Here is a 24,683-nt window from a genome sequence, read left to right on the forward strand (position 1 = left end):
AAGCAAACAATACTTTAAAGACAACTACAATCACTTAAAATCTGTGAATAACCAGTTACTACACAACTACACAAACCACTCAAACATATTATACAATAGACAAACCAATCAACCATCCCAGACCCTAAAACTAAAGTTCAGTTTCTTTAATACCATGCGTTAAACCAACCTAGACCGTCGCATACACCATCACAATAACCAAGCAAACAATACTTTACAAGCAACTACTCAAACCTATTATACAATAGACCGATCTATCTTTAAATGATTCAAACCAGTAGACTATATTATTACATATAGTGAGTTTAGACTATGGTCGAACATTCCATTACATATAGTGACTTTGACTTACCTTTTACTTTCGAGTAAGGAATGTTGTTGATGGTGGTCCGATTTAATTTGTCCTGCTTAACCTCACCTACATGCCTCATAAACAAACCAAAATCGATTAATGTTGATTTTCAATACAACACACGCAATGAGATTAGGTTTATAACACACAAAATCGAAACCCTATAATGAATCAGTGTTGCCTATCGAAACTGAAACCCTAAATCGAAACCTAATCGAAACCCTAAATCGAAACCCTAAATCAAATTTTCCCCAAAATCGAAACCCTATATCGAAACCTAATCGAAACCCTAAATCAAATTTTCTCCAAAATCGAAACCCTAAATCAATTTTTCCCCAAAATCGAAACCCTAAATCGAAACCTAATTCAGAGATGAGATTAGGTTTATATCGCCGGAGATTATCTTGTCTATAAAGCACACGAGACAGAGGAGACAGAGAAGACGACGAGATCTTGAGCTTGGCGAGACAGAGGAGATCTCTTGACTTCACGAGACAGCGGAGACAGAGGAGACGACGAGAATCAGTGGACACGAGGAAACGAGGAGACGAGGAGACGAGGAGATCGGTTGACTTGGTGTTTCAATGGCCGGAATACACAGCGGAAACCGTGATGACGGTGATGAGAACACAAAATCTCTCGCCGTTTCGCCGTTTCGCCGTTTCGTCGTTTCGCCGTTTGCGAGAGAAGAAGAAAAACAAAACTTTCGAGACTGAACAAAATGAAAAATGAAACGAAGCTTCGGTTGGAAAATAATTCTTCACAATCAGAGAGAGACACGTCACACAAGATCAGGCCCAAGAACAGGTCTTGAATAAGACCAATCTCGCTGATCTTAAGTCCACTATTCAATTTTTTTCATTTTTAAAGGGCCTAAGAACACCCCTTCTGATGCCCCGATAAACATGGTCTTACTCGTGGAAGTAGTAGTCATAGAGGTCGCGGTCGTGAAGGCCAAGGTGGTCATGGTTGAGAAGGTCAGGGCGGTCGTGGAAACCTCATCTAGTGGATATTTAGTGGGCTAGTTCCTTCATTCTATCTTTTTTTTTTTTTTTTTTTTTTTCTTTTTTTGCTTTTAAGCTTGTATGTTGTTTCTTCCCATCTAAGATTAAGTGTATGCTCAATCACTTTTCTCTCTAAAATGTTCTTGCAAATTGTATGACCCAAAAAAGTCATAGCCAATGTAACAATTACTCAACATTTTCATTTTTTTTTGTCAAAACCCTTTGCTTTCATTCATTTAAAATAAACACATCATAAGTACAAGAAGCAAGAAGTCCAAGGTTAAAATAGAGTTCTTTGATTGTAGATCCAAGAGAGATGTGAACCATAAGCTTGGAATCCCATTGGCATATGTGAGGTCTTGGTAAATCCAAAGGCCATCCTCGAACACTTCGAGAGACGGTTGTTTGGTCATGGTCAAAGGACGTTGAGACGTTGATAAGAGAGTCGATGTTGTGTTGTCCATTGGGGCAAGAATCACTGCCCACAGTAACAAAACCTCAAAGATTCAAGAGACTATGGTCTTGTAGTCGATAAAGGGTTGTTTTAACATCCAAAGCATAGGGAATGGATCACTTCGATAAACCGCAATTGGGACTATTTGGTATGGGATCCGGATGGTGGGAGATGTTTGGAAGGGATGCTTGGAAACATCACATGACCAGCTTAAATGATAGCTGTCGTTGAACATAAGGAGTTCAAGACTATTCTATCACTTGTGCTAGAACAGTTAGAGAAAGATAGACCATATAACCGTACAAAATTATACTCAAACTGCAAGCCCTTAAAAACAACTAAATCCAGGTTCCCAATAAGATGTATGACTAGCCAAATCAGGATTGGTGTTACCTTACTCCAATGGAGTCTTCGACCAAAGGGTATCGGGAAACAAAACAGAACTCGACATTGGCAAGTCACAGAAGGTGAGGTAATGGACCTGAAACTGCTATTGTTGCAACTTGAGAGGAGTGGATGGACTTGGGGCTTTTTTGGCTTAATGGGCTTAACTTGAAATCTAGGACCACTAGGGAAAACCCTAGTTTCAGAGGAGAGAGTCGCAGGGGTTGTTGATAGTGATGGCCATCGGAGAGATTTGGAGATGAATGCAACGCAAGAAGCTTCTCCGGTTAGTGAGAGATCGGAGATGGCATGCGGCAACCGTGGTAAGGGTCGCCATTGGAAGCTAAGTCCACTAGGTAAAATCCTAGCTTTATAACCGATTGCCAAGATGCAAAAAAGATGTGACGGCTGCCCGAGAGTAGCGGGGAGGTTTGCACTGTAAGGAGCATCTCCGGTGAATAAAAGCTCGGCGGAAACAACTGATAGCCTCGGTTTGGTTCGACAATGGGAACTAGGTCCACTGGGGAGAACCCTAGTTTCACAAAAAATTCCACGGTGAGTGAAAGATCGACGGGAGCGTACGGTGGTCTTTGGTTGGATCTGAGACAGATTTTATAAGGGTTTGAGAAGGATTAAAAGGGGGGGGGGGGGGACAGGGAAAAAAAATTACAGTAAAAGAAACAGAGAAGAGCTAAGCAAAGGAGAGATCGATTAGGCGTCAGACAGAAGCCTCACCGGCGCCAGAAAACTCGGTTGGGAAGGGTTTCTCGATAATAGTTCATGGGAGAAAAGTCCAAGAACAGTTCTGGTTATAGATACATTTTCATTTGAATAGTCTTTTAAATATTTGTTTTTGCCCTACTTGTAATTACGAAGCTATACCTCATCACTTTTTTTTTTTCAATGAGTCTTTCTAATTTCTCTTTATTATTCTATAGAGACTTAATCTACTATACAAATTTGTGTTAACCTAATTTTTTGGAATTTTATCATTGGATCTCATCCTAATTTCTTGGGCACTAACAACAATAATAGTGTGGATCTGCAATAATAGGGGGAGGGGTGAAAATCTCCTAATAAAGGTAAAAAATAAAATGGGAGAAATCCGTTGTTAAAAAAAAAATCTCCTAACAAAAGGAAGAAATAAAATGGGTGAAAAAAATCTTGCGAAAAAAATAAGAAATAAAATGGAAATAGAAACTTAGAAAAATAGAGAAATAAAACGGAGAAACAATCCCAATAAAAATGAGCAATAAAATATGTATAAATCTCTAATGAAAAACTAGCCTAATAGATATCACTAGATGAAGTTTTCATGATTGTCCAAGCCTCTGCAACCACAACCACTTCCGCTTTCACGAGAATAACCTCTACGCATACTGCTTCCACAACTAACAAAAGTAGCTCATTTCATCTATAACATCTTTTTCATCTTCGGAGTTTGTTTGATCGACCCTTTTTTAAAGCTCTTCTGAAAAGATATGATATTGTCCACAACTTGAGAAGATTCTTTATCGAGAGTTGCAATATCATCATCCACAAACAGCCTAATACCTTAGACAGCGTCAATGCGTTTAAATCAAAGATTTTAATGATTTTTTTGCTTTTATGGTCATTTTTGCCAATATCCATGTCTTCAATGTTCTTATTGTTTATGTCATTGGGATGATTTGCGTTGTCTAAGGTATTAGGTTGTTTGTGGATGATGGTACTACAACCTCTCGACAAAGAGTATTTACGAGTTATGGACATGACCACATCTTTTAGAGCAGCTTTGAAAAAAGGCTGATCAAACAAATTTCAAAAATGAAACAAATGATATAGATGAAATGGACTACTTTTTTTAGTTGTGGAAGCAGTAACCGTAAAATTCATGGTCGTGAAGGCCAAAGTGGTTGTGGTCTCAAAGGCTGGGACGGTCGTGGAAACCTCATCTAGTGATCTCTAGAGTGCTAGTCCTTCATTTTATATTCCTCTCTCAAATGCTCCTTCAAATTGTATGACCCAAAAAAATCATAGTCAATGTAAAAACTGATTAACAGTTTTATTTAAATAATCTTTTAATTATAAGTTTTTGCTCTCGTAGTTACGAAGCCACTTCTCCACATTTTCTACTTTCTTTATAATCTTCTAAATATTACTTTTGTTAAATTAAACTTTTGGGACTTTATCAGTGGATCTCATCCTTAGGATATTAAAACAATAATAATGTGGATTGGCAAATCGGTAAACGATAAGAGAGAGATCTTCCAGCTATTTGTCTTTAATGTTATTGTTATCGACATCAACATACATATTGTCTATGTTCTACCCATTGTATATACATTTTACAACATAAACATTGACGATATAGATTTGACAACAATGAAATTAACAGCTATGTATCTTGATATATACTTTTTATTATTTCTTATGTTGTAGGAGCAAACATAAAAGTTCAGTAGTCTAGTATGCATTTGATTGCATTTTTAATAAAGGAAAGATATAGTAGGGTACAAATGGTGACAACGTATTTGGTTGTGCTTGACAAGCAATTTGATAGTGCGGTACAATTTTACTACAGTACATGCGGAACAAATACAATTGCGGGACAAGTGCGGTTAATACAAAATAAGCAATGTAAAATAATCTTTGATTGGTGAAAAAATAATTTACATAAATTTTTTTAAGTGTATTTTGTATAATCCATTAAATCTTTTAGCAAATATTTTAATCCACTAAATCTTTTAACAAATGTATTTTTGTATTAAATATATTTTGCAAATACATTATAATCAAATGTTATATTTTTAAATTTTTAAAAAAGTTACAGATAATTGGAAGACATAGAAGTAGAAAGAGAAGAGAGAATGTTTTTTTTCTCTTGTATTTGCATCTCTATATTTATATAAAGTAGCATAAGATATGTATTATTTTTAATATATAAAGTTAAAACAAAAAAAACTGTGCTATCTTGTGCAGTTTTAAAAAAATGTTGGGTAAAGATTCATAAATGTTGAGAAAGCGGTCGAACTCATAATCTGTTGGACAAATTCGCAATTTTTTTTAAACGTAATTATTTTTAAAAAATATTGATTGGAGACTGCAGTACGGTTTTCAACAAAAACAACTGAAATCTGCTTTAGTTACCGTTCACTACCATAATAGTTCAAAATGGATTATACTCAAACATAGGAAACGATCTTCTAATAAAAGAAAGATATATGAGGCCATACATCTAGCCAGTTCAGCTAGGGTAGTGATTATCAGAAGTCTCGTTCCTCCTGTAAACATTCCTCCATTAATCTACATAATTAACAAATCATGTTACTTAGGGCTCGAACCCATTACATTTTTGCCTTTTCGTGTAGAAGCATTAATCAACCATTAGTCAATCATTGGGCCAAGAGAGCTTCCACTATGGTTAATACTTTTAAATTTTGAGAATTTGTATACATATTTGGAAAAAAGATTGGAAATTATATAGTTTTGCCTTAACTTTTTTTTTTTTACTTTTGTCCTAACCAGTTCAAACGTTTGATAGAAAACAACAAGTTGCATAAAATTATCTTACATTATCTTGCACAATTGTATTTATTTGCATTGGTTAACTATTATTAGCAATAGTAATTCTATTGTTTATCTACAAATGCAAAACATATACTCAAACTAAACTTCGAGTTTTATTGATTATATATATTTAGAACAAATCAAGTATCTCTTACGTACGGAGAAAACAAGTCTTCATGAGGGAAACATAACAACTGCAACAGCATGGCATAAGTAGTTTAATGATCTTTTCAATAAAATTATATCTTGTATGATTTTTGTAGATATAAAAAGTTTTCAAGTAGTATAAGAGTTAAAGTCACAATTTTTGTATGCCTTTTCTCTAGTAACATATTAGTTAAACATTTTAACTTGAATGTCTATCTGTACATGATTTTTATTGGGCACAAACATTTTTTGGACCATTATCCATTAAAGATTGTCCAACTATCGTCCATAAACAAAATTTTCCATGTGAACAAGCCCATTGGCCTATGGATGGACTATTTGACAGCTATAATTAAAGTCAATCTTCTATTACCAGATTACAAAGTTCCATTCACTTCTTAATAGTTGAATTGCTCTCTTTTGGTCCATCTATATCCAACAAATATGACTCATCATTTGACGTATTTAACTAATATCTTTACCAAAATGAATAAATATTAGTCATATAAACAAAACATTGTTAACTTATACAGATTTCTTTTTAGTTTTGAATATTGACTACCTTATATACCATTAATAATATCTATTTTTGCGTGTAAACAATGTAAATAAATTTGTATATATATATAAGGTGAGCTATGTTTTGAGTACACCACAAAAGTTAGCGAGAAACAAAAAAAAGAGTGCAGAGAGAGTTTTCATATTAATCTAGCCAATGATTATCTCTTTGCTCTCCCGATGCATCTACTCTTACCAATCAGGTCTCAACATACATTTTTTTTTTCAACATACATAGTTCGCACATCTATCAAAAATTTCATGTTTACGTTAGCAAATATAGCTGCCATATTACCTTAGCATAAGTTTGCTTCATTAGTTTTGTTATCTTTTTAACTTCCATCATATGATATTATATTCAGTTTTAATTTCCTCTTAGATATTGGTTTCTCATTCAAAGACATAACAATTAATTAATATAGTCATAACATTTATCTTGTAGATTCAACGTATATCCTTTGTTTTTCTAATGGATCCCCATACAGTAACCACTGAAGTTGAGGTTCCTGCTAACCTATCAAATGCTACAATGTTTGTTGATAGGTGTGTAATTATAGTGTGATTTAGAGCCTCAATTTCATATGTCTCTTTTTTTTTACTCCAAGAATGATTTTCTAAACTTTGTTTTAACAATCTTCTTCTAATTATTATGTTGCTCTTCCTTTGTTTTGACTTTATTTCTTATTGAATTTTAAAAAAGAAGAAATCTTTACGAAAAAATATTCATTATTTTTCTTCTTTTAATAAAATATGTTTATTTTAATTGATCTTCAATTTACTTAAATCATTTGATTTCTATTTTTATTTTATTTTAACTTTACAGTTAGATTCAAAGATCATTTTCAAAAATATCATTTTTCTATGTAACTTTTCAAAAATACTCGTTCATGGTGTCCATTTTCAAAAATACCCTTTTTAATATACAAAAAAAACTAAATTCTAGATCCTAAACCCCAAATACTAAACTCTACCCCCTTAAAACTGTACTCTAAATGTAAAATAGAGAACCCAAATCTACAAAAAAAAATCTTAAAATTAATTTAACATATTGTAATTGTGTAAAAGAGGTCAAAATAAAAATATTCAAAAAATGAGTATTTTTGAAAAGGGCATCTCAAAATAGGCATTTTCTAACAAATTCTCTAGATGATTTCAATGTATTTGAAAAAAAAATCTTTTAGAGATTATACAATCTGAAATTTTCTATTTATATTTTGACTTTTGTATATTTCATCCTTTGAACAATTTTTCAAAAGCTAATAAGTTTAGGGTTCCCGTTTGTGAATCTCGCCTTAGGTCCACGTCCACCCAGGCCCTTGGTTTGTTCTAATCATGACATGCTGTCTTATTTTACCATTTGTCTGTTTGTTTATTTACCGGATAAAAATGTTTTCTCCAGCCACTCACCTCTTCCAAAACACCAGTTCTATCACTCCCAAAGTGGTCAGGTGAATCAAATTCCTTCACCTACTTCTTTTACATATTATTCTTTGACTTTAAGGTTATGAATCTTATGATATATCTTATATATTCTAGTATACTTGGTCCCAATTCACGATATATATTCTAGTTGTCTCCGTTTTATTGCCACTAAATCATAAACTGCATGTGTTTGTTAAAAAGCCATTGACACTTGACGAAGTAATCTCTGACGTCCGAGATAGCAAAAATGAAGCCGATAATAAGGCTGAGGCTGAGGCTTCAGATCTGGTTTATTCCATGATTTATAAAACAACCAACAACAAAAAAATATATATATATGAAGATGTACTTGCTAATGACTTTTGAAACTTGTAAAAACTGCAGATGATTGATGCTTCTATGGACGATGATGAAATTATGGAGAATTTCATACAAGTTTGGAACTCTTTTGCAAAAAAGAATAGGTAACATTTTTGGTCAAATAAATGGTTTTGCTTAAGAACTCAAAAACCATAAAGTATAAATTAATGATTTTACATAATCAAAATTATGAATTATGTTTCAGGATTCTGGCAGATGCTCATATTCCTTGGGCATGTGAAGAATTTTCAAAATTATACAAGAAAGAGTTGCAGGATAACTTAAAATTTGACATGTAAGTACTATCTCTCCAAAACCAACATATATATATATATATATATATATATATATATATATAAAACATTATACACTATACTAATTTTATTTTGTTTCTTGGAAAAAAAACTAAAATAATTCAGGTGCTGGAGATTATTCATGATTAAACAATGTAATTATGGAATTCTTGACGCAGCCACCATTACCAAATGCAATACCATCATCCAACAACACCCTACTAGCCTGTCACACATGGATGTTGACAAAAATAATCATAAAAGCAAAAACAAGTACTTGAAAAATCTCTGATTTGTTATTGTTTTGGAGCAAAAAATAAATAAATATTTTTTCTAATAATTAGATAATATTTTGTTTTTTTCTAGCGAGAACAACAAAGAAACTACTACACATGCATCAGGGAGTGAATCAAATATGTGTATAAATGGGGAACAAGATGAATTGGATGCAGGAGTAAAAGCTCTCCACATAGAATCTTCACAAGTTGTGGCCATAACCACACCTTTTCATAGGAGTTTGGAAAAAAGGCCAATTAAACAAACTCCAAAGATAAAAGAGATGATAGAAATGAAATGGGATACTCTTTTTGGTCAAGGAAGTAGTAGCCATAGAGGTCATGGTCGCAAAGGTCGAGGTGGTCGTGGTTGCGGAGGTCGGGGTGATCTCTAGTGGGCTAGTTTCTTCAGTCTATTCTTCCTTTTTTTTTTCTTACTTTTAAGTTTATGTTGTTTCTCCACATTTAAGATTAAGTGTATGCTTAATCACTTTTCTCTCTCAAATGCTCTTGCAAATTGTATGAACCAAAAATTCATAGCAATGTAACAACTACTTAAAGTTTTAATTTGACTATTTCTTTTTAAAGAAAATGGGGAAAATCCCCTAACAAAAAATAAAAAGAAGAAAAAAATCCTCTAATAGAGAAGAAGAAATAAAAAGGAGAAAAAAAATCCTCAAATAAAAGAAAGAAATAAAATGGAAACAAAATCCTCTACTATATTCGTTATATAAAAAATACAAAAATTGAAGAAAAAAAAAAGTCTTTTTATAAAACGAATAAATTAAAACGAGAAATCCCCAAAATATATACAATTGGAAAAAGAAAGAAAAAAAGTTAATAATAATACGAAGAAATAAATCTCATTTTTCCCCTAATTAAATTGAATAGCCCAAAAGGCCTTTTAAATTAATCATCGTATTAAACTATAGGCGCACTCATAATGAAAAATAAGGTCCAATACTAAATTATGTTTTTCCGCTCCCAAATAATCTTAAAAAGAAAATTAGCGCGCGAAACCATTGAAAAAATGAAAACGCAAAAAACAAACCTCTCAGTCTCAGATTTGCAGACTCAAAACGAATAAAATAAAAAAATAAAAATAAAAAATTGAGAAAGAGAGAGACGAAGCGGAGAGCTCCAATGGAGAACTTTAGCTCAGTAGTGGTGAGAAGTTTATTTCTGTATCATTTCCTTACTCCTTTGTGTTCGCATTTTTATGAATTTGTTGCTGAAATTTCTGGATTCTAGTTTCGATTTATTTTATTTTGAAATCTCCGTGTTAATATTTTATAGGAGGAACCTGGATACTCCGATTCATTATCTCCCATTTCCGGTGAGTAATAATTAATTTACTGGGTCTAATAATATCTCTCTTATTGCAAATTCAAGGTTTTTCCTAACATTTTTTTTTCAATTTTTTGGGTAATTTCGTACAGAACCACCAGATATTAGGAACTGGTTTCCCAGTTATGTCTATGAATCGGTACCATCATGTTCTTCAATCAACGACATTGAAAACGAAGTAATTGTGGTGAAACAGGTGATCATAATATCTCACCATTTTAGGTTTTTTTTTTTTTTTTTTTTGGTTAAAACCCTTTTTATAAATTTCTTGTTTTTTTTTTTTTTTTTTTTTGGCAGATTTCAGATCACTCTGAATCACTTCCTTCTGGTAATCTTTCTATTTTGGTTAAAGTTCTTGATCATGTGGCTATTGATGGATTTTTGTTTGTAACTTTGAATCCATTTGCTTCTCAGAACCTCCTGATGTCAGAAACTGGTTTCCGAGCTATGTCTATGAATCGCCATTGCTGGATACAAGTGATGGTTTTGAATTGTCTCTTCCTGGAGAAAGTGTATGTATTAAGGAGACCGAAACAGGTATTGAAAGAACCGATGTCTGTCCTAGGTTATTTGAGCAAGAACTTGTCTCTTCTTCTACAAAGGTATTATTGCAATTGAATCTATTTTTCCTTAGCTGTTATGCTTATTGTTTCTCATTATCTGCTGTTATTTTTCTTTCTATCAGGCTGATGACTTGGTCTCCTTACAGGATACAGATTTCTCTCAGTCCCTGTCTTTTATTTCGGGTGAGTAAAGCCAGTTTTTTTTGTATATGTTATTGATGTTTGCTTTCTTGAAATGTGTTATTATTGAGTGACCCAGTTTTATAGTTAAAAACTGTAGAGTTGAATCTTACATGTTTTATGTCTTGTTCTATTATAGAGCCTCCTGATGTCAGAAACTGGTTTCCAAGCTATGAGTATCAATCTCCTCAGCTTTCACTTTCAGACACTCATGATGAACTTGGATTTTCTTCTTTTGAGAAAGATGAGTTAATCGTTGACGAGAGTGACACAGAGGACAGAAATGGTTCTGGTATTTTTCGAAAAATTAAGAGCAAGCAAAAGACTGTTGGTCTTGGCAGGTTAAATTCAAATGATTACTACAAGGATACCATTGCCACAGAGACGGTGAGTAAATGTTCTTGAACCATCTAAACATTGAGAAATCATTACTGCGCATTAGATAGTATGCAAGCTTGCCACAACATCTGTAATCTAAAGAAAGAAACTTGTGTGGAGAATTTTTAAATTAGATGAAATCCAGTTGTCATTTACTATCAATTGCACAGTTTTGCTGGGTTGACTCTAGATTTTGTTAGTTCTCACTGACTCTTTCTCGATTCTACATGTTAGGCCAAGGAGGTCTCATCAGACAATGCTTATTCAGACCAAGAAATGGAAAAGCAGTTCTCAGTTAGATTGTTCAATGCCTCAGAGAAAGAAGTGAAACCAAAATCAAGCTTCGAGCAGGAACCGTTATGCTGTGAACCAAAAGAAGAAGCAAAGATTAACCCCGAAGTTTCCCGGTACAACCAAAAACGTAAATCACCCTCGAAGAACGAATCTTCTTTACATGAGCTGAGACCTAATCATATCCAAGAAACCATTTCCATGAACTCCAACAGACAAAAGTCTTCAATAGAGCAAGACTCAGATGACAAGGAAAATGTTCATCATGGACAAAGCACTGAAGCTGGATTTGTGGCAACGAAAAAGGCAAGATTCAAAGAAGCACGAGGCCATCGTTCCATGATGAAACCAAATACAAGAGTTCAAGTGGAATGTTCTAGAAGTAAAGAGTTAAAGAATATCGCTGAGGAGGAAAGAAAGAAGAAGAGAAGAGTTTTGGGAGAAATGTCGAATCACCAGTTCTCCTCTGGAGCAGAGGAGATCGCAGGAAAATGGCGTTGCCCGCAGAAGAACAAAAGGAACATAGTTCCACCGTTGAAGCAGCTTCGACTTGACGCATGGATACATAAAGTCTGAGTCTTTTGATTAGTCTTCACCATTTCACCAACAATGTTGTATTGCATTCTTTTCCTTTCTCTTTTGTAATCCTCCTCCATGTTAATAATAAGCTGAGCCTAACCATAAGTAACCCGAACCAGACGCATTAACCGGAATTGAAAATGAGCATAGAATTTGTACCGGTCATGTCCGGTACAGCTTGTTTCAGAGACTATGGGTGTTGTTGAATGATGATGATAAATAAGAAGCAAATTAGTACTCAATAAGGATGCTTTCCCCCTAAATTAGTTTACTTTATTGTTTCTCTCTTGATCTCTAGAACTTGCATGACCAAGAAGCGTTTCTTCGGACAGAGCAAATCTCTTTAAGCAAAAAAAAAAAAAAATCAAAACTTTGGGTGTGTTCACAGGTCCGAGTCGGTGAAGATGAGCTTCGTCAAGTATCTCCGCCGAGAAAGTTTGCTCCAATTAGCCGGAAAATCATATCTCAGCCGTAATTACATGCTTCAGACCTGCCGGACTCTTATAATCCAAACCGCTCAGCCTGAATTTGTCAAGCTTAATCGTCTCTCTGGTTCCGATTCCGGTAATTTCACCCTTGCCCTTTCCTTGTCACCCTTTGTCGAATTGGTTTGTTTCTTTGAGTTTTCATTTTCTGTAGATGATGATTACTGAAATGGTTTCTTAAGAGTGTTTGGACAAAATCGATGCTAAAGGAAAGATGACAAAAAGTACTTCTTTGTGTTTATGATTTATAGGTATAATCGAAGTCAATCTAGACAGGCCTGTTGCCAAAAACGCCATTAATAACGAGATGCTGAAAAGTCTCCAGAACACATTTGAGTCTATACATCAAGATAGTTCAGCTAGGGTTGTCATGATCAAAAGTCTGGTTCCTGGAGTTTTCTGTGCTGGTGCAGATCTGAAGGTAGTTTTGTCACTACACTACCATTTCTCCCGGAATGTTCATAACCGATTTGTTTAGCCATGCTTGAAAATTTCTGGTTTGTTATGATTTGTTTGGATGTCAGGAGCGTAGAACTATGAGTCCATCTGAGGTTCACACATATGTCAACTCGTTGCGCTACGTGTTCTCGTTCATAGAGGTATGTTCTCATTTATCCTTGTTGGTGCTCATAGATTAGCTGCTACTGTCATTGGTGGGTAGATTTTTGGGAATTAATGTATACCACATTTGTAGAATTATCTCAGCTTTATCAAGATTCAGAATTCAGTAGTCTTCAACTTGTAGTGAAAAGGAATTTATAGTAGTTCTACTCTTATATGAAGACTTGTGTTTAGTGACTTTAAAGACTTATGTTTCTAGGTACTGAGTATCCCAACTATTGCTGCAATAGAAGGGGTGGCACTGGGAGGTGGACTCGAAATGGCTCTAGCTTGTGATCTTCGAATCTGCGGTATTTACATATCTGTTCATACTCTTATTATAATCAACCGGCCAAGAGAAGCAATTATGGTTAATACTCGGAAATTGAAATTCTCAGGCGAGAATGCAGTATTTGGCTTACCTGAAACAGGACTTGCTATAATCCCTGGGTATATAATAATTCATCACTCTTGACAAATGATTTCTCTTATTATCCTTCTTATCATTCCTCTGATAAGTTTTTTCTCTTTGCTTCTCTGTAGAGCTGGTGGGACACAGAGGCTCTCGAGGCTGGTTGGGAGATCGGTATCAAAGGAACTTATATTCACAGGTCGAAAGATTGATGCAAGAGAAGCTGCAACTAAAGGTCCTTGACTATTCAAGTTGCATTTCTTATAACGACTTGTGGTTTTGTTTTGGCAATATACCCAATAAGGATTGATTCATATACTCCTTTTTTTTGTGGTGCAGGGCTTGTGAACCTTTGTGTTACGGCAGGTGAGGCTCATGAGAAAGCAATTGAAATGGCACAGCAGATAAATGAAAAAGGTCCATTGGCTATAAAGATGGCGAAGAAAGCGATTAATGAAGGAGTAGAGACGAATATAGGTTCGGGTTTGGGGGTAGAAGAGATGTGTTATCAGCAGCTTCTTTATACTCAAGATCGTCTTGAAGGATTAGCTGCTTTTGCCGAGAAGCGCAAGCCTCTTTACACTGGCAAGTGAAAACCGTACCTTGCAAGTTGCAAGTGAATGAATCATCATTAGAGTCCAGTCAACTTTAGTTTCAAACTTTCAATAACCATTGCAGTGGATGTTTATAACCCGAATGGTTTAGGATTATAATTATGTGTATGTCACAGTAAGCAAGAAACACTTAAATATCACTGCTTGTGTTTGTGTAAGGATAGAAAAACCAAAAAGGACGAAAGAGCACACAAGCTAGAATACTAAAGTTGGTCAAAACTTAAAACTAGTGGTTTATGCGTATGTTTTAAGCTAATTGTTGAGTTCACAAATGCATCTTCTTGAAGTTTGTTGTGTAAAAACATAAAAATTGACTGTCAAAGAAAAAGTAAACCCAACAAAACAAAACAAAAACTAATTAAGAGTCGATAAAAGTAGCCGACCAAGTGATCCACCGCCCCACCAAAGTGGTGTCAAAATGATGTGGTCGTGATTAGACACTTTTTTCAGTTTGACCTGTTAAATTAATTTTTTACTTTTTTTAGTGATTCTTTGACTAATCATAATCCATATTAATTAAACCTATGTTTCCATTCATCTAAGAAAAAAATATTTATCGAGTAGTGTCGGATTCATATAACAATTTTAAAACGTCTAGTGTTGAGAGATTCTAAATCTTAAACCCTAACAATTCAACAACATAACAATAAGATAAATTCGTTTGTTCTATTCCTTTTTTTCTTCGATTTTCAAAGTTGATTATATTCAGAAAGTATAGATACCTTATCGACAAAGTTTTGGTCTTAAAGAAAAAGAATCGTCCCTTATTTTTTTATCTTCCCAAGTCCAGTGGTAATTATGTTAGAAGGATCTTGTATTTAGCTAGTGTTTAATTAGGGTTTTCAGACAAAGTGCTGCTGCGTTAAAAAGAAAATAAAGCTTAGCGTAAATAAACCAAAAGAAGAGAATCAAGAGTCCTCCGAGGGTCATATGCCTACGCGACCTACTCTCTGTCATATTCTCTAAACGTATTATCAATTAATTGCTCTGTTTATTCTACTACCCTTTTCATCCAAAAACTTTCAGAATTTGCTTTCTAAATTGTATTATATATGCAACCAAACAAGATTATCGGCTGGTGTAGATCATGATTGAAATACGAGTTAACAATTTGGCGTCGTCCGTGGGGAATCAAAACAAACATCTAATTTCGAAAGTTATTAAACTTATAAAAGATGATAAATATTTTGATTTTCTACATACGACGTCAATTGTTAAACTAGTACTATTAGATAGTGAAAACTGATCTAGGGATTTGGAGAATTTTGCTAAAAAAAGGATTCAACTGAAAAAAAAAAAAAAAACTTGAGAAAGGAGGGCTCATAGCTATCATCAATCTCTTAGAATCTAGATCTAGGGTATGAGTTTTTCTTATCCCTTTCTCCAATGAAGAGTCTCCATATTTATACACGTATTCACTAGGTTAATTTTGAATTTTGATATATCCTTCTCCTCTTTTTTTTTTGTAAATTTTCCTATGCTTTATCCCTTGATTTTCTCTTTTCCTAGCTGATTTCCTTTCTTCTCGTAGGTTGGAAACTTTCCGTTTTTTCTTTAAAGTCGGCAACCATGAATGGGTTGTATAGGTTATTGAGTGGGCTAATTTTAATTTGGCCTATGATTATGTAAGGGTTGACAACTTATATGCAACAATCATATTTCTCTAAATGTTTTTAATCATTAATGTCTTTTAAAACTTAATTTTTTTTTCTGAGTATTTAGAACCGATCGTATGGTGGTATTATGGTTGTGCCATTTGTTTTGATTATCTAAATTTCATGCTACATATACTGTATGTCTTTGATTGGTTGTTTTGTTTCGGTGTGACGAACCACACCATCTCATTCTTGAGTGTTGATGTTCCTGTTACAAAATTAGTTTAAGACAAGAATTTTTGTTGGGTTAGAGGTCAATTATATGCTCCATATATGTATATTGGACACACTAGTAATAGACCTTTTTCTCAACATCTTCTAACTAACATATCATACATGCTAAAAAAATTTGGTTCTAGAAGTCATTTAGCCGTTCGTTAAGTGATCATACAGCCTAGCAAGTCTTTGTTAAACAATTCTAGACGTCACAAAAGTGAAACAGTAATTTTTTATATATATATATCCTCTACAACTCATACACTCCTAAAACTAAAACCAATAAACATTAATAGTTATTATTATTTTTGTAATATCCAGTTTCCATCTTGTGTAGTTCATGCACTATACATTCGTTATATCAAATTTGGAAAATAATAATAATCTAACGCACTAATAAAGACCATAAAACTACAAATTTTCTAATGTAACATTTGGATGTTCTTGACAAGTTTAAGTAGCGATTCTCTAGTCGCTGTCAGTGATCAATTTAACGTTAGAATAGTATTAGAAACCAAAAAAAAAGTTGGTAGTGAATTCACACATCAAGTTGGATTTCAGATTTTGTTCTCTTCAATCTCTTTTTTCTTCTTCTTACATTTTTTATAGTAGGAAAAAAAAAATAGAACTTAACCTCTAAGTCTTAGCATTTCCACTAACTCATCTCTCTCTCTCTCTCTCTCTCTCTCTCTCTCATCACCAAAATAAAGAACCTTTACAAACTTCTCTCTACAACATTCACTTTTTCTCTTCAATGGTGGAAGCAAGAAGCTCGAAGAAACCAACCCAATTGGGTAATAAAGAAGAACATAACCCTACAAAATTCTACTCTCGGTTCATCCTCAAAGCTCTTATCCTCACCGTTCTCTGCGCCGTCGTACCTGTCTTCCTCTCTCAGACGCCAGAGCTCGCTAACCAAACAAGACTCCTCGAGCTTCTCCACCTTATTTTCGTCGGCATCGCCGTCTCCTACGGCCTCTTCAGCAGCCGCCGTAACTACGACGGAGGAGGAGGATTAAGCAATAGTGATCACAACAAAGATGATCATCATCATAACAACAATTCGCACTCCTATGTCCCTAAGATTCTTGAAGTATCCTCTGTTTTTAACGTTGGTCACGAGAGTGAATCTGAACCGTCCGATGATTCTTCCGGCGATCACCGTAAGTTTCAGACATGGAAGAACAAGTACCACATGAAAATCCACGAGGTTGAGACTCGTTTCGTAGATCGAGTTAGTTCAGAGATCAGAGACAAACCTCTGCTTTTACCTGTTCGGAGCTTGAACTATTCTCGTGTTCCTGATTCCTCCGGAGATAACTCCGGTCGATGGGATAAAGTGAGATCCAAAAGAAAGATTTTGAAGACTCTCGGTGATGATAACGGTGATGTGCTTCCTTCTCCGATTCCATGGAGGTCAAGATCATCATCATCGTCAAAGGAGATTGAATCACTACCGTCCATTAAGAATCTGACTACAGTTGAATCACAGCCGTTGATCAAGAATCTGACACCATCTTCTTCTCTCTCTTCTCCAAGAAAATCGAATCCTGTACCTAATCTTGCATCTCCGCCACCTCCGCCTCCGCCTCCACCGCCGCTACCGGCTTTTTATAACTCATCGTCGAGAAAGGTTCAACCGGGAATTTACAGGGTTGAGCGGAGGGAATCAGTTCACAAGACCAAATATGGAGGCGGAGGTGAGTTTCATCGTCCTCCGCCACCTCCACCACCACCACCTCCGGTGGAGTATTACAAGTCACCTCCCACGAAATTCAGATTAAGTAGCGAACGGAGAAAGTCGTTGGAGCAAAAGATGAGAAGAAACTCTCCTAAAAAAGTGTGGTGGTCTGATCCAGTCGTGGCATCCAAGGAACAAGACACGAAGAAGAATGATCAAAGAAGTTACTTGGGAAGCAAGGCAGACGAAGAATTCGAGAATGAAGAGCATAGAAGAAGAGAAAATGAAATCCACAACGACGAGGTTGAGAAGAAGATAGTAGAGGAAGAAGGAGTTTGTGAGAGCAACAATGTCAGTGACGTAGACAAGAAGGCAGATGAGTTCATTGCAAAGTTCAGAGAACAGATTAGGTTACAGAGAATCGAGTCTATCAAGAGATCTGCTAATAAGATCTCTGCTTCGAGGTAGAACGTAGTAATTATAGGAAAGAAATACAATTTCAGTTTATGTTGGGGGTTATCATCATAAGGTTGTAATATTAAGGAGAACAAATATTTTTGTTACATTTTATTCAGCCAGGAAAATAAAAACTGGAATGGAGATGTATGTGAATTACAAACTCAGATTGAAGATACCCTTCTTTCTATCTCTCTTTATGCATTTTTTCACATGAAGATCTTATTAAGGTTTTTTCTTTGCGGCGAAAAGCTTCATAGATTAATGATCTGATGAGAATGAGATGAGGCTTGTCTCCAAAGAGAGTCAGTCTAATACCAAGTTGCTTACATAGAAAGCCAGTTAATACGGATATTATCACAACAAGAATCAAATACATCCAAAAACGTTAAACGTATCCCTAAAGTAAGAAAATTTATCTAACTCGTGGGAAAAGGCTTGCCAATCTGACATGTAGCATTCAGCATCTCAGAGCAGTCTGATTGAAACACCATCGAAATGAGCTCTTTGAACAAGAGTACAAGACACATTTTTCTTTGGGATGTGAATGTTCTAGTTCTAGGCCTTGATGTCTCTTTGAGATGACACTACCTATCGACCTGATGGTGCAAATACTAGGTGCAAGGATCTCCCGATTGTTTTCGGGCTCTTTACCGGGATAATCTCCTCGTCATATCCATCCAGCCCGGGTACAAATCTCCGCTCATGAAGTGTCGATTCCACGTGAAAATCATCAATTGTTGTATCAAAACATTTATATTTGGGCTAAGTGGGTGGATAAGAAAGAAGTGTAGCCTATTAGCATAACCTCCATTTCAATAAGGCCTAAACTCTCGACCCATACTCATGTACGACCATATGGTAATATCCTCAGTTGCAAGATGAAATGGTACCAATTCACCAGTAGATTTTGGCCCAACCTATACATAGTCGAACTTTTAAATAATTCAACTATTAACAAAATTAAATAGGCTGAAAACAAGTACACATTTCAACTATTTTTGTTCACTATTTAGTATTTTAACATACGCCAAATGAAACAGTTTGGACCATTTGTTTTTTTCATTTCCTACATCAAAATGTATATTCCTTTGTTGTCGCTAGACTCTAATTATTATTATCGCAATAAATTTTCTTGTCATAGTTGTCCAAAATAATTATTGCAAAAAAAAAATATATTGCAACAAAACAAAAAAAATGATTTCAAGTCGCAATATCGGATAATTTCTGATTTTGATGTTTATAAGAAAATATATCGGATAAATATGGCTGTAGACATTTGTTGTTACTCGTTAGCATGAACATGTTGGTTTTAATAATCAACAAAAATATTAATCTGTTTTTTCTTCTTTCTAAAAATACATACATGTTAACAGCTACATACATGCATTCTGGTCCCTGAAACTTAAATAAAATGACCAAAACACCCTTCGGTTGCCAAGTAAAAAAAGACTTAGGACCGAGGACGAAGAGCGTCAAAAGTCAGGCCGTGAGATATCCTCGCAGCAGGAGCCCAAGCATTGACCGGCAACGACCCTCGGTGGTGCGCTGACGTTGCAGCCTGAGGTGGTTGTGGTGGTGGAGGGACCGACACGTGTTCGCACGAAGGGCACATGGTCAACGTGGTTGGTGGGCTCATGTGCATGTAGAACTGAGGAGAGAGCTTAAGTGCCCTTAACTCCGTTACTTCTTTCTGTAGCCTACGGTTCTCTTCCGTTAGATTCTCGCAGCATCGCCGTAAAAACTCACAGTCAACCTCCGTCTGCTTAAGCTTTGTTCTGTTATTATTTACCAAAACACCCATATTAGCAAATCGATAAATCAGGGGCAAATCGGGAAACAGAGATGTGTTTTATTTTTTTGGGTTTATCTTACCTAGCTCGTCTGTTCTGAAACCAAACTTCCACTTGTCTAGCTCTTAATCCTAGTTGCTTAGCCAATGCTTGCTTCTGCTTCTGTAAACAAAAAAGTTGAAAACAACCTTGGATCAGTCGAAATTTACGAAAATGCCATTAACAAATTAATATCTGCATTTATTATGAGTTACCAAAACCAATACTACTACTAGTAGAAATGTTTTTTTTTTTTCTCGTCAACAAGTAATAATAGTCTCGTTGAATACAATGATGTGAATTTATTTTACCGGATTGAGAGTACTGTGATCTTTGAAGGTTTCTTCGAGAATAGCAGATTGATCTTTGGAGAGTCTAAGTTTTTTCCTGGAGTTATCGCCGTCTTCATCGTCACTGATTCCTCCTCTTGAGCCTTGTGGATCTGTATCTTCTTCTCTCTCGCTTCTTTTTCCGGTAGAGCTTGAGACTGTGCTGTTAGGTGAAGATACACCGGCGTCTTCGTCTCCGTATTCGGCCGTCGAGGGTGGTCTGTTCACGTCGAATCCACGGATGAAGGTTCTTGTTTCTTTTTGAGATGAATCTGAGTTTGGAACTGCATGCATAACATTAGCAAGAAAGAATTAAAAAAGTGAGACTTTGCTGAGTTTTTCCTGGAAAATGAATATTTTTTCTCGGGGAAAATTAAAAAAAACAGAGAAAGATATGAAGTATATACCTGAAGAAGTAAAACTCTCGTTCCAGGAGGATCTACGGGGTAATCCAAAAGAAGAAGAAGAAGGAGTAACAGAAACAACAGAGGGATTTGAGTTGAGATTCATCTGTTTCTTTTGATAATTCAAGCCTAAGCTTAAACCCAAGTCGTCTTTCTCCAACATCATCTTCTTTTTCTCAAGAACAACAACAAGAAAGACTCTGTTTTTGCAATAAAGTTTCCTGCTTTTTTTTCTTTTGAGAGAGAGAGAGAGATGAATGGGCAAGTATAAGGAAGAAGGAGAAGAGTTAATATAGAGAGGTAGAGAGAGAGAATATATTTTTAAAAATTTTATTTTTCCAATCATGAGTGTGTGACTTAGCTGAGTCAATTAATTATTGATACTTTGGTTCAATCAAATAATTTTATACTCCCTTTGTTTCAAAATATAAGATGTTTTAGAAAAGTTTTTTGTTTCATAATATAAGATTTTTCAAGTTTCTATGCAACTTTTAGATTACTTTAGTATTTTATATTATGCAGTATTGTTTCTGATTGGTTGAATTTGTTAAAAGTTTAAACTTTTTAATCTGCGTATTTTAGTTAAAACATCTTATATTTTAAAACGGAGGGAATAATTCAGAAACTTTGCTTCTTTGTCCCCCTCTTAAACTCTCTCAACCTAATCAAATCTAAAAAAATAGTTGTATGATAAAATAATAATTATAGTCACACCATTAATGATTAATGTTGATATTAATGTATAACATCAAAATTTCTCAGTCAAAGATGATTTGAAAGTTCAAACTATCATTAATAGTTCATTTTGTAGGATATATTCATATGACTTTTAGTCGACATCTTCCTCTTTAGTCTTAACTAACAAACAAATTATGACTAGAACAAAATCTAACAATCATTATTTTATTTTGATTTGGTTTACATTGTTTTCAATTGCTTGCATGTAGTATTACTTTTCGTTTTCTTTTTCAATCAAATGGTCTGGTTTATAACGTGACTAGATTGTTGGGTCATGAGAAGATATGAACTAGTCAAACAAAACTTGCAAATCCTCTTTGAAATGTATTAACATTGGACATTTCATATTCTTTCCACTATACTATCTACACCCAAACAAAATTATATACCTTATAAATTACCATGTACAGCTAATATATTTGTTCAGTCAAAGTTTCATACTAGTAACATTCTAGGAATTTATCAAGTTTTTGCCAAGATTTGACTTTATTTTTATGGAATTTTTAAAGGTAGAAATGATAATGCTAAATCGTTTTTATTGCTATTGTCGAGAAAGAGTATAAAAAAATGATTACCCTTATTAATGGCTCTAAAGGCCAAGAGTCACGCTTTGTTGCATACTTTCAAAAACTTTTACTTTTGAAGCATCATCACTGAGAAAAAAAAAATTAAAGAACAACTAAACAAAACGGTTGAATTAAATTCAAACTTCTTTTTATGAAAAAAAAAATAAAGAATTCAAACTTCTTTTTCAGATTTTCTTGTTCTCTAACGCATGGCATGGGTCGACCGCATGAGTTTTTACTTTTGTCGTTGAACTACTTAATTAATGACCAAAAAACAGTAGATTGTACCAGAAAATCAAATTATTAAACTTATCGACAACTTATAATGGTGTTTATGACTAATGAGAGTATGTATGTGTATACCATAGACGTGTTTGTCTGAGCAGTAGTGATTATCATAATTACAAAAAAAAAGAAAACAGAATTGTTTTGGTTCAAAGCGAAATTATTACCTTTTTCCAACTATACGATTTTATCAAATCTAAATTCACATGATGATGATGACCAAGACTAACAACGATCTTAACACAAAAACTACTATATTTTGGTCATAGTTTTTGTTTTTTGCTTTTTTGGTCATAGTTGAACGATAAATTATATATCACCAACATCAGAGTATGCGTGTGATTCACTGTGTGTACGGTGTAAGGCTGAGGAAAAAACAATTAATCATGTTATTTTCCGGTGTCTATTGGCTCGCTAGGTATGGGCTTTAGCTCAGGTTCCTGTAGGTTTTGGTTCTTTTCCGACGGAGTCTATGTACGCTAATGTGGATTGGTTCTTCTAACCCGGGTTTTCAGATAATAGCTTTCTCGTGGCTTATGTGGTATATTTGGAAAGCGCGAAATGTTCGTGTATTTGAAGATGTGATGGATAATCCACTGGATGTAGTTCGGTTGGTGGAGGGTGAGGCGAATGTCTGGTTGCAGGCCCAGGTGGAGGTTGAGGATGAGGATCATCCCCATACTCCGCTTGTCCCTAATCCTAGACAAAGGGAGCTCACACGTACCCTGCCTACCTCCTTTACAGGTTATCGGTGTTTCGTTGATGGCTCTTGGAAAGCGACTGATGCTTTTGCAGGTGCAGGTTGGGTTTGTTCTTCCCCTCAAGATTCGAGGTCAGATATGGGAGCAACCAATTTCCGACGAAGTTTGTCTCCACTTCATGCTGAAGTAGAAGCTTTTATTTGGGTTATGTGGTGCATGATCGGACACGACTACCGGGACGTGGCTTTCTATACGGACTGTTCTGACTTGGTGAAAATGGTGTCTTCTCCTTACGACTGGTCAGCTTTCACACCCTACCTCGACGACATCAAGATAGATCAAGCGGAGTTTTCTTCTTTCTCTCTATCTCTAGTTCCTCGTAATGCGAATGTAATAGCGGATTCCCTGGCTCGTCAAGCGCGACTGTCACTACATGTTATGTTGATGAACTATTTTCTTCCAAATTGGCTCGTATGAGTTGATTCTATTGTTGTCAAAAAAAAGTATGCTATATAATCGTGTAACTTTACATATACATTTTTATAAAATATTGGCACACTCGTATATGTGCAATTGTGCATGTATATATCACAAAAAATACACATATTCATATACAGGGTTTTATTCAACTTTTAGAATTCAAAGTTTAGAATTAATAAGTACATAAAGCATGATTAGATAAAGGTTGTAATGAGAAATCATTGAATATTTTGTTTTAATCAACTGGTTACTTGTCAAATCATTTATAAATGACCCAACCAATTGAATGATTTAACATGTATCGCGAGTCTTGACCATTCTTTTTATCATGAAAAGTCTGAGATATCCTTTTAATTTAGTTAGTTGCAACAAGATTTTTTTGCTTGCTTCCAAATCCTTAAAGGGGATATTAATTTCAGCATTGGTGGAGACACAGTGAAGAAGGTCCCAGTGACACGCTGCTAGCTATACAGGAATGATTATAGAGATTGAAATAAAATCAACGGCCACGACTAAAAGCTGAGAAAACAAAAGATCAAATGGTTGAGAAAACGTATTCATGGTTGGCCTTGGCCCCCACTTAATCCAGCATAAAAAAAAATAGGTATATGAAAGAAGAGAATTTTTGGATCAATATGATTGGAATCAGACACACAAACTTTTCGTCCATCTGATTTCTATAATCAATGTGGGTCCTTTTTTTCTTCTTATATGCGATGTAAAATAGTCACAGTCACATTATATATTAAGAGCCAGATTTTGAGAGAAGTTTCCTTTTTATTTTTATTTTCTTTGGTTCTAATAAAAAAAAGTAATTTATTTTCATTAAATATTTTTTTTTATGATTCAGAAAAAAAACTTCTTTTTTCTTCTTTGACGAAAAAGTAATAATTTCGTTAATTAATTTCAAATATATGGACTAAATTGTGTATTTGAAATTAATTGAAAGTTTTGTTCTATTAAAATTAATACATAATTACATATATTTTTTGTTTCAAATTATTCGTTGTTTAAATATTTTTCACACAAATTAAAACGTAACTAACATATTATATTTTATTTCTTTTGATATATCCTGTTAATTCGTTTCTAT

The 24,683-nt window shown here is 34.6% G+C and overlaps 6 protein-coding genes across 7 annotated transcripts; 5 read left to right on the forward strand and 1 right to left on the reverse strand.

Moving 5' to 3' along the window:
* The first annotated feature begins 2,024 nt into the window (after nt 1-2,024).
* On the forward strand, nt 2,025-9,193 carry LOC104727983 (polycomb group protein VERNALIZATION 2-like). Its single transcript, XM_087472404.1, has 9 exons — nt 2,025-2,277; nt 2,374-2,550; nt 6,934-6,991; nt 7,848-7,896; nt 8,072-8,158; nt 8,255-8,334; nt 8,436-8,525; nt 8,650-8,796; nt 8,890-9,193. The coding sequence occupies exons 1-9, from the start codon at nt 2,025-2,027 to the stop codon at nt 9,191-9,193; spliced, it is 1,245 nt and encodes a 414-aa protein (XP_087328530.1).
* Nucleotides 9,194-9,822: 629 nt separating this feature from the next.
* LOC104727984 (uncharacterized) lies at nt 9,823-12,241 on the forward strand. Of its 2 annotated transcripts, none has more exons than XM_087474259.1 (8): nt 9,823-9,965; nt 10,095-10,134; nt 10,238-10,341; nt 10,443-10,473; nt 10,560-10,747; nt 10,855-10,891; nt 11,028-11,275; nt 11,501-12,241. In XM_087474259.1, exons 1-8 carry the CDS (start codon nt 9,942-9,944, stop codon nt 12,131-12,133), a joined length of 1,305 nt encoding a protein of 434 aa, XP_087330385.1. In that variant the 5' UTR covers nt 9,823-9,941; the 3' UTR covers nt 12,134-12,241. The 2 variants fall into 2 exon arrangements, with proteins under 2 accessions (XP_087330385.1, XP_087330384.1); XM_087474258.1 differs by having other exon boundaries at nt 9,824-9,965; nt 10,831-10,891.
* An 80-nt stretch (nt 12,242-12,321) lies between these two features.
* LOC104723421 (putative enoyl-CoA hydratase 2, mitochondrial) lies at nt 12,322-14,405 on the forward strand. The gene is made up of 7 exons (XM_010441795.3): nt 12,322-12,700; nt 12,873-13,042; nt 13,146-13,220; nt 13,442-13,532; nt 13,620-13,671; nt 13,765-13,868; nt 13,973-14,405. Exons 1-7 carry the CDS (start codon nt 12,541-12,543, stop codon nt 14,224-14,226), a joined length of 906 nt encoding a protein of 301 aa, XP_010440097.2. The 5' UTR covers nt 12,322-12,540; the 3' UTR covers nt 14,227-14,405.
* A 2,246-nt stretch (nt 14,406-16,651) lies between these two features.
* Nucleotides 16,652-18,447, forward strand: LOC104723422 (uncharacterized). The gene has a single exon (XM_010441796.3). The coding sequence runs from the start codon at nt 16,873-16,875 to the stop codon at nt 18,265-18,267; it is 1,395 nt and encodes a 464-aa protein (XP_010440098.2). The 5' UTR covers nt 16,652-16,872; the 3' UTR covers nt 18,268-18,447.
* A 1,118-nt stretch (nt 18,448-19,565) lies between these two features.
* LOC104723423 (homeobox-leucine zipper protein HAT4) lies at nt 19,566-21,182 on the reverse strand. Its single transcript, XM_010441797.3, has 4 exons — nt 20,824-21,182; nt 20,399-20,700; nt 20,131-20,210; nt 19,566-20,033 (listed from the first exon to the last, which is right to left on the reverse strand). Exons 1-4 carry the CDS (start codon nt 21,164-21,166, stop codon nt 19,709-19,711), a joined length of 1,050 nt encoding a protein of 349 aa, XP_010440099.2. The 5' UTR covers nt 21,167-21,182; the 3' UTR covers nt 19,566-19,708.
* A 1,709-nt stretch (nt 21,183-22,891) lies between these two features.
* Nucleotides 22,892-23,587, forward strand: LOC147933953 (uncharacterized). Its single transcript, XM_087472405.1, has one exon. The coding sequence runs from the start codon at nt 22,892-22,894 to the stop codon at nt 23,585-23,587; it is 696 nt and encodes a 231-aa protein (XP_087328531.1).
* The last annotated feature ends 1,096 nt before the right edge of the window (nt 23,588-24,683 follow it).

The sequence above is a fragment of the Camelina sativa genome, chromosome 11, assembly GCF_030686135.1.
Source record: "Camelina sativa cultivar CO46 ecotype springtype chromosome 11, ASM3068613v1".
NCBI classification, from domain to species: domain Eukaryota; kingdom Viridiplantae; phylum Streptophyta; class Magnoliopsida; order Brassicales; family Brassicaceae; genus Camelina; species Camelina sativa.

Bases quoted from the DNA above. Each gene is read 5' to 3' on its own strand.
- LOC104723421 (XM_010441795.3), top strand. From the start codon at position 12,541: ATGAGCTTCGTCAAGTATCTCCGCCGAGAAAGTTTGCTCCAATTAGCC. The intron at 13,043-13,145 runs GTAGTTTTGTCA...TTTGGATGTCAG, and splicing joins GTGCTGGTGCAGATCTGAAG to GAGCGTAGAACTATGAGTCC. The intron at 13,672-13,764 runs GTATATAATAAT...GCTTCTCTGTAG, and splicing joins GGACTTGCTATAATCCCTGG to AGCTGGTGGGACACAGAGGC.
- LOC147933953 (XM_087472405.1), top strand. From the start codon at position 22,892: ATGTGGATTGGTTCTTCTAACCCGGGTTTTCAGATAATAGCTTTCTCG.
- LOC104723422 (XM_010441796.3), top strand. From the start codon at position 16,873: ATGGTGGAAGCAAGAAGCTCGAAGAAACCAACCCAATTGGGTAATAAA.
- LOC104723423 (XM_010441797.3), bottom strand. From the start codon at position 21,166: ATGATTGGAAAAATAAAATTTTTAAAAATATATTCTCTCTCTCTACCT. The intron at 20,211-20,398 runs GTAAAATAAATT...TTTTGTTTACAG, and splicing joins ATCACAGTACTCTCAATCCG to AAGCAGAAGCAAGCATTGGC. The intron at 20,034-20,130 runs GTAAGATAAACC...AAATAATAACAG, and splicing joins TTTCAGAACAGACGAGCTAG to AACAAAGCTTAAGCAGACGG.
- LOC104727983 (XM_087472404.1), top strand. From the start codon at position 2,025: ATGATAGCTGTCGTTGAACATAAGGAGTTCAAGACTATTCTATCACTT. The intron at 2,551-6,933 runs GTAAAATCCTAG...ATCCCCATACAG, and splicing joins TTGGAAGCTAAGTCCACTAG to TAACCACTGAAGTTGAGGTT. The intron at 8,797-8,889 runs GTACTTGAAAAA...GTTTTTTTCTAG, and splicing joins AATCATAAAAGCAAAAACAA to CGAGAACAACAAAGAAACTA.
- LOC104727984 (XM_087474258.1), top strand. From the start codon at position 9,942: ATGGAGAACTTTAGCTCAGTAGTG. The intron at 10,342-10,442 runs GTGATCATAATA...TTTTTTTGGCAG, and splicing joins AAGTAATTGTGGTGAAACAG to ATTTCAGATCACTCTGAATC. The intron at 11,276-11,500 runs GTGAGTAAATGT...TCTACATGTTAG, and splicing joins ATACCATTGCCACAGAGACG to GCCAAGGAGGTCTCATCAGA.